General features: G+C 47.6%; 4 protein-coding genes across 4 annotated transcripts; 2 read left to right on the top strand and 2 right to left on the bottom strand.

Annotated features, from left to right (window-relative positions):
• Position 1: 1 nt before the first annotated feature.
• On the top strand, positions 2-529 carry LY89DRAFT_736061 (uncharacterized protein; the record flags this gene model as incomplete). The annotated part of the gene is made up of 1 exon (XM_018220081.1): positions 2-529. One exon carries the CDS (start codon positions 2-4, stop codon positions 527-529), a length of 528 nt encoding a protein of 175 aa, XP_018069356.1.
• A 1126-nt stretch (positions 530-1655) lies between these two features.
• LY89DRAFT_751649 (uncharacterized protein) lies at positions 1656-2216 on the top strand. The gene has a single exon (XM_018221231.1). The coding sequence runs from the start codon at positions 1673-1675 to the stop codon at positions 2111-2113; it is 441 nt and encodes a 146-aa protein (XP_018069355.1). The 5' UTR covers positions 1656-1672; the 3' UTR covers positions 2114-2216.
• Positions 2217-2498: 282 nt separating this feature from the next.
• Positions 2499-6097, bottom strand: LY89DRAFT_686584 (uncharacterized protein). The gene is made up of 3 exons (XM_018215317.1): positions 5328-6097; positions 3331-5278; positions 2499-3285 (listed from the first exon to the last, which is right to left on the bottom strand). Exons 1-3 carry the CDS (start codon positions 5751-5753, stop codon positions 2747-2749), a joined length of 2913 nt encoding a protein of 970 aa, XP_018069354.1. The 5' UTR covers positions 5754-6097; the 3' UTR covers positions 2499-2746.
• Positions 6098-8265: 2168 nt separating this feature from the next.
• On the bottom strand, positions 8266-10020 carry LY89DRAFT_784035 (duf1479 domain-containing protein). Its single transcript, XM_018222746.1, has 2 exons — positions 8770-10020; positions 8266-8722 (listed from the first exon to the last, which is right to left on the bottom strand). Exons 1-2 carry the CDS (start codon positions 9832-9834, stop codon positions 8438-8440), a joined length of 1350 nt encoding a protein of 449 aa, XP_018069353.1. The 5' UTR covers positions 9835-10020; the 3' UTR covers positions 8266-8437.
• Between the last annotated feature and the right edge of the window lie 2918 nt (positions 10021-12938).

Here is a 12938-nt window from a genome sequence, read left to right as displayed (position 1 = left end):
CATGTCTTACCTACCCATTCATCTCCCAGCACTGGGGAAGAACGTCCATCGATTCAAAGCAACTCCCAAGATTCTCTTCAACTATCACGGCCAAACAATCATCGAAGACACACTTGCTGACCTGCTCCTGGAACTAGAAGACTTCAAATTGCGCTGGGAGGAGACCACAGCCAGCAATGTTCCAAGGGTGTGGTATGACTACTACGACACAGTGAACGAGGCCCAAAGTGTATGGGGGCATGAGAGAAATGGTGCAGGCTCGGAGAGCCGTAAGATGAGAAAGTTTTGGAGGTGGTCGAGCGCAGTTAGAGAGTTGAGGGATTCGATTATTCATTGGATGAAGGAGCAAGATCTACCGCCAGGGTATAGTCAAGGGAAAGGCCGAAGCTCCTTAGTGTTTGTTCCAAGACAGGAGGAGGTACTTCCACCATATTCACCACCTGGAGAGAAAAGGCTATCAAAATCGCCTTGTGTGGATCGGAATCAGGCTGTAGTCGAAGAGCTTGGGATAACATATACCATTTGGTAAAATGCAAGGGATACAATGCCGAGCAGGTGTAGCATATGATAGAATAACACTGAAGATGATGTGCGATAGTATCAATGATGAATGGAATAGTAACGACGAGACAAAACGATGCTTCGAGAAGATCCTTGATACTCATCCCACCTTAATGTCGTCATAGAACATTCTTGGAATCTAGGATCGCTTTTGAATCGAACTCAAGCATATTTTTTTGATGGTGACCCAAAAAAATCAAAGGTACTGAATCATCATATATCGCGAAGCACGTCTATAAAAAGCTCTACAGCGAATCGCAAAGCATGAAGAAACTAAACCATCTATTCTCCCCAACCTCAACCAAGATCCGGAAGCAGTATCTACCCAACTTACTCCAGCGACAAGATGTGCCACCTGTGCAATCCATGGAACAACGGCAGGGGATCAATGCCCATCGAACTCCAAATCGCTGAGATAGGCGATGATTATGCCCGATACCGCCTATCCCACCCATCGAAGGCACCGTCGTAGAAAATGGAGAAGCTTTGGACGAGAGCACTAGAGTTGAAGACAAAGGTTGATGGCATCAGGGAGAAAACCCGACTTACCAGTATACAACTTGAAGATGATGAAATGAAGAGTATCTCGGACGAGGTGGATGCTATGAGGAGAGGAAAATGGGCACCTGGATATCCGGGTGTGAAGTCCACAAATCAGTGTTGCAAGTAAGGGCCGAATGTAGGGGTGGATTTGAAATTGACATTTGAGTATGTCAGAAGAGATGTCGTGATGAGACGATGCTGTTGTTGTTTGGGGGCAGGAGAGGAAGCCACTTGGTCAACTCACGAGCGTGGTGTACATAAAAGAGTCTCTTCTCTTTCAGTTTTACAAGCATGGATAATTTTCGTGTCAGCTTTTCTATCATTTGAAACTCGACATGAACGAAAGTGACTTTTGATGAATTAGATTTCTGAAACGTATCATAATGAAATCATCCCTAATGACTCAGGCCTCTATTCGATAAGTCCATAGAACGATGTGAATCACCACCCACTCAAAAACATTCATACAATCAATCACTCAAAAGTACTACAATAGCACACACTTATACCCTTCTTCCATTCCAACCCCCACCACAAACCCAACACCACAACCACAACCTTTATCAAAATGCTACCACCACCCTCACTCCCACCCTCATTGCCAGCCACCATCAACAGAATAACAAAAACCCTCTCCAAACTCCGAACCTCACTCTCCCAACACCAAAAAACCACCCGCTCCCACGACCGCTCCGGACTCCCGGACCACCACGTCCTAGACCTCTCGCAGAAACTCACCAAACTGGAAATTGAATGGAGCGTCGAATTTCGGAGCACGGATCCACGTCGAATAGAACGGTTCGGGAAGAAGGTTGATGCCTTGCAAGAAGAGATTGAGAAGTTGTCGAAGGGGAAAACGGGCAAAGAAAGGGGCAGTGGATGGGATGAGAAACGAAGTCGAATGGCGCAGTATGAAAGCGAGAGGGACGCGGAGATGCGGGGACGGCATGGGGCGCGTGGGTCCGGCGGATGGAAAACGTGGTTGTCTGGCTATTGTTTGTACAGTTAAGAGATCATGATGTTATTAAGCATCATACAGATACGTCAACAGCAATAGCTGGTCCAGGTGACATGGTGTAATGTGATTTCATTATACAGAAGTGATACCAGACACTTGAGGGGGCAAGAATGAATGTGAATATCCCGCCGATGAATGGACTTTGAAAAGTTAAAACTTGGAAGAAAAGCTGCGATAATGTCCGTCACTTCATAAATCATTCACAAGCTAGGAACTCGAAAGTAATAACAAGTACTTAAAAAAGCTACAACAATGTCCATTCTTTAAACGTTCATTTATAAGCTAAGAACTTAAAATTTATAATAAACACATAAAAGCTAGACAATGTTCGTCACTTGAAAGTTTATTTATAGTTTAGAAACTCGAAAACTAACAAGTACACACAAAAAGAACGAGAATATCCCTGATTTGAAGGTTAATTTATAAGTCCGGAGCTCGAAAATTAAGAAGCACACACAAAAGCTACAACAATGTCCGTCACTTGGAGGGTCATTCACGCAATCAAAATCACCAAGAGGAGACCGTTGAATGATTGCTCCAAGCGTATTCATATCTATTTTGCATTGTCCATATGCCATCCATTCTATACACACTCTAACACCAAAGTCCCAATGCATCTCGCTCTCACAACTTCCCACCCGGCATCTCGTCAGGTATTTTGATTCCTGGCATCGAATCTGGGATCTTGCCATCAATGACCGAGAGAGGACCAAGATCGGCAACGTTTGAATCTCCACCATTAAGGAGTGCAATACTGGAAATAACGTCTGCAGGCTCTAGCAAATGCCAGTGTGCAAGGGTCATTTTCGAGCTAGCGCCAACGGTGACAGTAAAGACGTGGTCCTTGGGTAGTGCGCTTCCATTTAGGGCACGGAACATATCTTCATCTGTGAAATCGTCTCCCAGGCACAGAGTAAACTCTGGTGGCTCACCAACTTCCTTGCCGTATGAATCCACCAGACGCTTGGCAATCTCACCTTTGTTGATGAATGTTGGGCGGACTTCGAGGTTCGCTTTGCCTTGCATGACTTCAACATCCCAGGCTTTGCCAACGGTTTGCTCCAGCTCCTTTTGACATTCACGAGCGTTGTGAGCAGCGAGTTCGGGGTCGGATGGTCGGTAATGCCAAGTCAACGCGCATCGTTTACGTTCGATGAAGGATCCTAAAATTATTAGCTACGAAGTACAATAGCCATGATAAGACTTACCTGGAGTCAGTTCCGTATATTTCTGGAAGCACTCCATGACCTCCACTTGCCAACCCATGTCAAAGGTCTCGGCCAAATTCTCCCACTCAGTGTGGCCTGGATGACGCATGAAGCTACCATGCTCGGCACTGAAGCCAAGCTCAGAAATGAATCCAAGATATTGTTGTAAGAAATCTTGATCCCTTCCACTGATGATCCAGACTGCATTTCGGTGATCTGATGCCAACGCTTTTAGTGTTCGGATGACACGCTCGGAAGGGATGGCGTCTCCTGGATTCTTGACAATTGGGGTAAGAGTACCATCATAATCGAACATGAAGAGTCGCTTCTTAGCACCTCTGTATTGCGACAAGAGGGCAGCCTTGTCCAACAGGGGCGTTGAAATAATCGCATTGTTCGAGCTCAGAACAGTCAAAAGACGTTTAACGAAGCCATTTGACCAAGCTTGTACATTCCTGGTCGTGACATGATGGTACAGACTTCCATGCATGACGGTCTTCTTGTCTTCACTCATAGTAAGAGCATAGTTGATTTGGTCCGCAACACCAGAAAGATCCCACGGGTTGATGTGGATGGCATCTTTCAAGCTACCAGCAGTTCCAGAGAATTCTGACAGGATCAACGGTCCATGTGTGTCTCTCTGACATACAACGTATTCCAGACTGGTGGTGTTCATGCCATCTCTGACACTGGTGATAAGACCAATGTCAGCAGCTCGGAGAAGTGCCAAGTATTCGTCCTGGGACAGGTATTGTGGGTAATGCTGAACCGGTGAGAACGAAAGCGAACCGTACATCCCGTTGATCTTGGCGACAAGTTCGGAAACCTTGTTGGCGATCTTATTGCCCGCATCCTCCTTTTCCTCTTCCACACTTGTAGGACTGGTGACCTGGATCAGCACAACCTTGCCAATCCATTCTGGATACATCTCCAGAAATCTCTCGAAAGCCATAAGCTTCTGTGCAACACCTCGCACACTATCAAGACGATCTCTTCCCACAATGATCTTCTGACCATGATAAAGCTGTTTCAAGTCTTTCACTTGACTATCAACAGTCGCGGAGTTAAATGCTAGCTTCTCTACTGAAGCTGCATCGATTCCGATTGGGAAAACACCCACAGTAACCTTTGCACCGTATGCATCCACACCTGTGATATCTGAAGGAAAACCCAAAATTCTCGAACAGCAGGAGACGAAATGTCGCGAATAGCTATGCGATTGAAAACCGATCAAATTTGCACCCAAAACACCTTCTAGGACGTCTTTGCGTCGTGGTAAACACCGGAGAAACTCGCTACTGGGAAACGGAATATGCAAGAAAAAAGCAATGTACATGTGTGGAATTCGTTGTCGAAGCATGCTAGCAAGGAGAAGGAGGTGGTAATCGTGGATCATGACGATATCGCCAGGCTTGTAAATCGAGAGAATGCGGTCTGCGAATTTCTGGTTCATCTTATAATAGTCCGCCCATGATTGTCGCTCTGCTCGCCCGTTTGTTGGTTCATGTTGCTTGTAATGGAAAAGGGTATATAGCTCGTGCTCTGCGAAGCGTCTCCATCTCGATTGATCTTTGAGACAGATGGAGCCATCGGTCACTCCCTCGGTCTCATCATTCAGCCAAACTGGTATTGTGCGGCAATTCCTGTCGTGGCCTAACTGCCACTCTAATCGGCCTTGATCCTCCTTGTTGATCCATAGGCCCTCCGAGGTGGGCGGTTCGTTGACTTTGGAAAATGGATCGAGAGGAATAGGAGCTGAACTTTTATTCAGAGGGACAACTTTCGCAGCAGTTGTTGTCGCAGGAGGGGTAACTGGTGGGGTTAATTCCTCCACTGGGTCAATTTCGCCGGTCCAACCAACGAGCGTATGGTTCCATGGAGTCTTATCGGAGGAGAGGTATGTGAAGGAATCGAAGAGTGCAGAAGTGCCTCGTCGTGTGCTCAAGCCCTGCAATCCTGTTAGCGCAGCATGATAGATCTTCCGCAGATCAGCGCACCCAATCTTGCCCTTTTCTGTACCGCAGAGAATGCGGTATACAGAATGTTGCTGATATGACACCTCCGCTCAGCCCCAAAGATGGATTCGCAGCTCGCGGATCAATATCTGCCAAAGACTCCTTTCTCTGCAGACCTGGGCCCGACAAGCTCATTCGACGGAGGATCTCATGATTCGAAGCTGCGCCATGAGCTGCCTCAACAGGTGATTGTGCCATTCCGTCTCCCAACCTGCTCAAATCGTGTGTGAAGTATGATGGATCGGTATCTTTTCGTGGCAGCTCTTCGCCCAAGTGCATGCCCGGAGTGACTGGGATGTTGGTCAGAGAGGGTCGCAGACCTGGATGGATTGAGTCCTGGCGGTCTGGAAGCAAAGGACGGGGCGATTCAGCGAACTCAGCGCCGTCTTCTTCGAATTTCTGTGCCATGGTGAGCAGAATGGCCGAGGTAGGCAGTATGGTTATGAAACCGTTGGTGCAAGGAGAGACATGAATTTTGTGAAGAAGAAGAAAGTGAGACTGCAGGTTTAATAGGTAGAAGAGAAGCACGAATGAACGTGGAGGTGAGTGTCTAGGTGGAGAAGTTTGCGGAGGATTTCCTCCAGAATCAGTAGGTCAACAGAACGTGTCTGAGATTCTGGCGGTGGACGTGGGGCAGCTGAAGCCTTCCAAAAACAGGATTGGCTTTGCAGAACAGGGAAGTCGCGAGATTGGCGACGCGGAAAGTAGAAGTCGTACCTGACGTAATAAGCAATTCTGATAGGGGCCAAGACTTCAAGCTGGTGAGGAGGTGAGGTGAACATGCACTGCAGATAAACCCCCTGATGGCCTAGAGTCTAGAGGGGTGTGGAGCACCACGCTGGAAGACCTGGTGACGGTGCACTGTCTGGGACCGCCTTGATCTCATTTGGCCCTGGCAGCACTGCTTAGTCCTCTAGTTTGCAGCAGCGAAACCTTATGACTACGCATTCTAGACCCGGGCCAGAACATGGCTATTCCTATTCCTATTCTCCCATCTTGCTCTTCATTTCTCTCTCTTCTGCATTATTGTCTTGTCCCGTCCCACAATTACCACTTAATCCCGCAGTGGCTATTGCGGAGTCTGAACCTCTTCTCCATGCTTCTCCTTCTCTTAGCTCGCCCTTTCCTGCTCCTCGGCCCCTCTTCCAAAATTGCAGCATCAGGCACGAATACTCTCGCGGGACGCTGCTCACCTCTTGAACGCCCAACGTGCCCAAGAGGCATGGTCTGCGTGGCAGCTGTATCTTTACCCTTCCTTATCTGGGCCCAAAACCCTCATGGCTAAATGGCCTCACCCAGTATCATATTGTCGTCGAGGCTCAATTTCTTGCAGATGGGACGGAAGCCCGCTCCTAGAATCGCCGAGACTCTTTCTCACGAGCCATTCACATGTGGAATTCGGTCCGAAGGTGCGATAACTTTAAGGAACTGCGAGAGAAAGGCCGCACGAGAGAGATGGCTATCGTGGCTCTTTTTATCGTCATATGTGCCTCGTACGATGTTTTGTTGTTTTGGAGCTGCGTGCTGTGTTGAGTGGCTGCGACATCGCTTGCTATCTTCATTCTTCTGCAGCCATGATGCAGGATGGAACGAAGATTTCTCACAGGAAGGCTGATAACATTTCTCAAGTTTCAAGCAGGTAGGGATCTTTTTGATTTGTTTTTTTGTGCAACTCATCATCGGGATGTGGTTCCAAGAGCTAAAGCCGCTGTATACAAGATGGATTCCTTCGGCATTGAGGTCTCACTTCCAGTGTCTCCAGTCATGACATGATCTTAAAAGATGCACAAACCACTATAGCAGCTGGTGTATTGCACATCATTGTTCAGTGCTCCTCTATTAATTTTCATGAATAGCTGTGAATAGTCAAATTAAAGATGGGTCGAGAGCAGGTTCACCGCCACGTGAAAAGGAGTCATGATCGGAGAATTCGTGATTGGCATGTTCTTTACCCCTCCAAGCTCGATGGAGGGGTCAACAGCTTCGAATGCTTCCCCGCCACGGAGATATGGAACGCAACGAAGGGTCAGCCTCACCGCTAAATTTCTTCAGAATGTAAAGATATTTATTGCTAATCAAATAGAGTGCTCTCCTCAGCTAGACAACATTTAGAAGGAGAATAATCTCTCGAATGTATCTAGGCAGAGCAGAAATGACAAGACCATTACACCATTCAAGTCGATGCAAGGCCAGACGTCTTACAAAAGAACTCCAGTGCAAAAGCAATTCAGGAGCAACATTCATTCGATGAATTTCATCAATTTCGCATATTCTCTAAAAACCTTCAAACTCTAATTTTCTTCATCCCATCCCTCCAAGCGAAGCCGCATCGTAAACCTCTCAAAACCGTCTCAAGTCCCTCTCAACACCACCTCAACACCATTTCAACACCAGCTTGACACCAACTCAACCCAAGCTTAATACCAAAGCCCGAATGCGATGTGCAACAAAACTCTCATCCCTGTCCACTTGCCCGAAATGGATATGATCACGTGCCTAGTCACGATTCTCTGAATAGCTTCATCCTCCGCTTCTCGCTCAGCGCAACGTGCTATCCTTTCGAATTATTGAAGCTTACTGTCATTCTCATATTTTTCTGTGTCCTCTGTCTTTTCTTCAAGAGAACAAAGTATCAGAAATAAGTTAGAAAAAAAGGTTCCCACCCAAATGTCTTCAGCACAACAAATGCACCCCTGCGAGAAAACGTCTAATTAAATCTGCTGAAGATTCACTCCGATGTGCAACAAAACCTTTCCTCCGTCCCGAAATAGAAAAGTGGCAGACGCGATTACCTCATTGTGGAGCAATGTGCACCAATGACAAATGGAGCAAGGTGAAATGCGACACGTGAGTTGGTGAGTTCGTAAATTCGAGAATTTGAGAATTGGAAAAGTATTGTGATTAATGTAATCAATGTTTTCTGATATTTTGCTATGAGCTTAGAGATGTCAGTCTAAGATTTGATCGAGTTAGATGGAGATGAAGGGGTAGTTGATGCACGTGTTGATCGATTCGCTTGTCTGTTTCTGGAATGTATCAAGCATTTTCGGCACTGGCAAGTCTTCCAAAATGATCACAAAATGATCGCATCTCTAACGCACCGCGTAGCACACTTCTCCCAGAGCTCTTCTCCCCTCAACCCTAATGTCGTCAAGAGACATCGCCCCCTTCATTGCCCTCTCGTTCTGCTGGCTCAGTACCAACTCACTCCCCGTTCCATCGAGGTATTTATAGTCCTCAGACGGCACTCCAGCTACCAAATCCTTCCAATGCTGCCGCATATACGCAAGATTCGCAGGCGTCGACGGGGCTGCTGGGATGTAGCAAACGCTCGCTGGACCGGTACCATTGTGCGTCGTTTCGACAGCATGGCACATCTACTCCTTCGTCAGCTTCGCGACTCGTTGTCCACGGCTCTACTCACATCCGTGTGCCACCAAATAGTATCTCCAGGCTCCATATCAGGAATACTCATCAGTGTATCTTCAAGGTAGAGATGTGGATGACTAGCAGGACTCAACAGCTGCGAGTCCCATCGAAATGTCCCTGGAAACCATGAAGATTCATGATCCAGCTCCCAACTTTCTGGCTTCCTCCAATCTCCTTCAGGCGCCTTGAAAAACGGTCTAAGTATCATGTATGCAGTCACAATCTTAATGTCCGGGACCAGCATCAGACCTCCTTCTCCAGGCTTGCAGGGCGTCAAAGCAGTCCAGCCTTGAAATGCTCGCATTACACTACACTGTGCACCGCCCGGAAACATCGCCGGATTCGCATTCTTTCGGTATGCCATATCATATGGATCATACCTCTCTGGTCCACCTCTCAGGATGGCGTCGTAAGTCTTTCGATACTCTTCATCTGCCCATCGACTGAGTGATCCACCGTCAATATGCGGTCCCAGACCAAGAAATTCTTGCCCAGGGTGTCTGATCCGCAAGCCATCAGGGTACAATACCGGCTCGGACTGGGCTTTCAGCTCGTCATCTGAGCAGGATGAGTCGGTCCAGAGACAGTTCAGCAAGCGCTGTACTTGCAAATGTCGTGGGTTTGTTTTGATCTTTAATTGTATTGGACTCGAGTATAGATGGTAGATGGCAACGCTCTTCGCCGGCCAGCCCGTGACTGTATCATTATTGTCCGCGATGAAAGATTTCAGATCCTCAAAGTACTGGATAGCTTCATTCTTCGGGATCACGCCTCGAATGATACAGCAGCCTGCTTCTTTCATCGCCTCTAAAGCTTTGCTGTCTGAGAGTATATCGTCTGCTTCGAAAATCGGCACGGCATTATTTCCTTGGGATGCAAGTCGTGAAGTCACACCGTCCAAAGCATTGCAAGTCTTGATCCATGCCGTTCGAAGATTGTCTGCGCCGTATTCGGCAATTATGGTTGCTTTAAGATCTTTTTGAAAGGTGTCGGTGGGGTCATTGTCCTTGGGCGTGAAGGATGGCCAACCACTAGGCCAGGTCGTCGTTTTTGAAGGCATGTTTGATTTTAATGGTACTTAAGGTTACACCTCCCTCGCTATCTCAACTTCATGAAGCGTCCTTGATCGCTAAGCTCGAGCTTCTGGGCAGAAGTGGGGGAAGGTATCGATCACCTGACTGACAACTATACCTAGGTAATGATCAAACTGGAAATCTATTGGACCTATCAAGGTGCCATATAAAATTGTTGTTCTATTATCAATGACGTATGACATATGGTTCAAGTGGTAGTCCCAATGCTTCTCGGTAGAGAAGGATGGATGTTCTGGTAGGGTCCTAACCTCCTGGCCCCGATCTCTTTGCCCTGGAACCATAAACTAACTTGCACTGCCACTATTCAAATGTCAAGAGCGGCTGCGACTCTGGCCATTCTGAGTGTGATGTAGCAAGAGGTTGTACTTGTTGGAAGCCTCGATCACGAGACGTGTCACGTTAATTGGATAGGTATCACATCCGACGACGGTCGCGCTTCTGGCTTCTATTTTCTCCGCGCGTTTACGCTTATTACTCCTCTAGAACGGATCAAATGGAATGATTTCACCCAATCAAGTCTTCTTGTCCAATCGTCGACCGTTTTGTTCACCCAAACTCTACCGGCCAATCAGAAGCCTCCTCGCGTCTGCAATGCGCGAGTGTGAAACATCAACTTCAAACCACAAGTCTCATCTTACCGCGCACAAAGAAGCATCCACTGGCTCACACCGACTCTTACATCTCATGCCTCATTCTTTATATCCTAGAAGATTCTATCCATTGTCTCCTCTGAACTGGTCAAGGACCCGGTTTCATTTCGTGAACCGCCGCCAACATGCGACGGGTCCTCGGGGAACGAAGACAAAGCCTCCAAAGCGACCTAAGTCAGGTCGCTTTCTTCGTGGCCTCTGGAATTTGAAACCGGTAGACAGATGGTACAAGACGATGCATATGTCCAGGAGAATGAAAAGGCACTTTCGTCAGTGTTCTTCTGCTTGCTCGTGATATCGCTCTTTCATCGTTGCTCTCTTCTGTCTTTTTCGTATTGTTTTGATCTTCGTTCTTTATTTCCTATCGCAAAATCATACAACAAACTGTGTTGATTCGAGTTATTGATTTCGAGGATACATATCGCGAAGAGAGGCGTAGTGCTTCGCCATCATCCGACATCATCCTTCACTGCAGGTCGGGGATATTCAGCCAGCACCACAAGGCACACTCTAAATCATGAGGGGGCTTCAATTATTACGTGGAATATTCATCTTCGCAGCCTTAGCAGAAGCAGGACCAGTAAGACGAGATGCTCCTCGCCGGTAGTAAGTTCATCCTTGTTGTTGGCATCCAAATACTAACTTCTGGATAGTGGGGCAAGAAGTGTTGCATTCGTGAACACAACTCAATCAAGCACAACCAGCACCATTCCAGCATCTGACGTGCTTACGATAATACCTGTCGATTCCACTACATCAGAATCGTCGACAACGAAATCGTCAGCTTCGATCTCATCAGGCCCTACAAGTACGATCAGTCCGACACCTTTCCGTGCTAGCGATACCAGTACATCTCATTTGTCAACTTCTCTAAGCGCGAGCGATACCCAAATCAGTTCTACGACTTCGAAAGTCCCGTCCTCAACAATCTCATCAGAATTTTCGTCAACTCATTCCACACAATCAGCAGTTTCGAATACCGCATCACTGGTTGGTGCCAATTCGACTGCACCTAATCAGACCGGACAACAAGTCGGTACTAGTGCCACCGCGTCCTCAAACCCAATTCACACCTCTCAAATAATCTCGTCCACAAGCACCCAAACTGGGATTGGATCTTTGACGAATAGCACTTCTCCAACATCGACTTTCCAGCAATCTTCAAAATCGATCGCAAGCCCGTTTACAACTTCCGCGAAAACCACATCTTCAGTTCAAAGATTTACACTCAATAATACGGACTCAATCGTCCCTCCCGCGACTCAAATCTCAACACTATCCTCCATGGCAGCTTCTGCAGGCTTTCAAGATCCCTCATCGACATCTGAATCACTCACCACAGCCTCAGATGTGTCTACACAATCAAGCTCCACCAAAGCCCCTTCTATCACACCCTCGGAAACAATCTCCAAGGCACCCACGATCATTTCCTCGGTTCCCACCGCCACATCCACCGTCTCCTCCTCAGTATTCTCCGCCAACCTCGCAGACGCAGATGCATACAACACTCTCTTCTCAACACTCAACTTCTCGTCCCCCTGTACTGGCGACCAGATCGCTTGTATCAGTGGCAATGTTGGCACGTGTAACGGCCAAGGCAGTTTCGAGATAACTCAAGTCTGTACTTCGGGCAACGAATGCTTCGCTATGCCGATGAACAATACTCGCGGCGTCTTTGTTGGCTGTACGCTTATTGCTGAGGCTCAATCTGTGTTATCTCTCAGTATTACTGCTACTACAGCATTTTCCACTTCGAGTTCGTCGACGTCTATCTCAGTTACGACCATCTCCACGAGCAGCATAATCGAGTCCACAACATCAACAACCGCATCCCAATCCTTCGCAAGCCAAACAACCCTCCCCGTCCCCGGCTTCGGCACCACCACCCTAACCGCTTCCCTCCTCTCCACATCCACCACCATCCCACCAGCAGCAGAAACAACCACAACCCTGCTAATCCCCGCCTCCGAGCTAACCACCACCCTCCCGCTCTCAACAATCTATGTCACCACCTCAGAACGCTCCGTAACCACCGTCTTCGTCACCAAATCGAGGACCAAGAGCGTGACGCCGACTAGCACGAGTAATGGTGGCGGACTGACTATCATTCCGGTGCCAGATACGACGGCTGCGCCGTCGGGAACGGGGAATGGGGGCGAGAAAACGGTTACGGTCACCGAGACTGTTACTACCACTGAGAGGATTTGACGCGCTGGGTCAGGAAAGGTTCGGGGAGAGAGGTGGTGGAGTTTAGGAGTGAGGTTGGGAAAAGTAGATAGATAGTTTGCAGATAGGCTGTTTGCCGAATAATGAATAATTTTTGCGCTTTATGTGTTGGAAGTCAAGGATTTGAATGAGTTTTAGTGAAGGTGTAATTTCGTCTCTTTTCTGATTTGCTAGCCACTAGTATCTACTTGGTG

This window comes from Mollisia scopiformis (genome assembly GCF_001500285.1).
Source record: "Mollisia scopiformis unplaced genomic scaffold LY89scaffold_16, whole genome shotgun sequence".
Taxonomy (NCBI): domain Eukaryota; kingdom Fungi; phylum Ascomycota; class Leotiomycetes; order Helotiales; family Mollisiaceae; genus Mollisia; species Mollisia scopiformis.
This window is presented reverse-complemented; position numbering and strand designations above follow the sequence as displayed.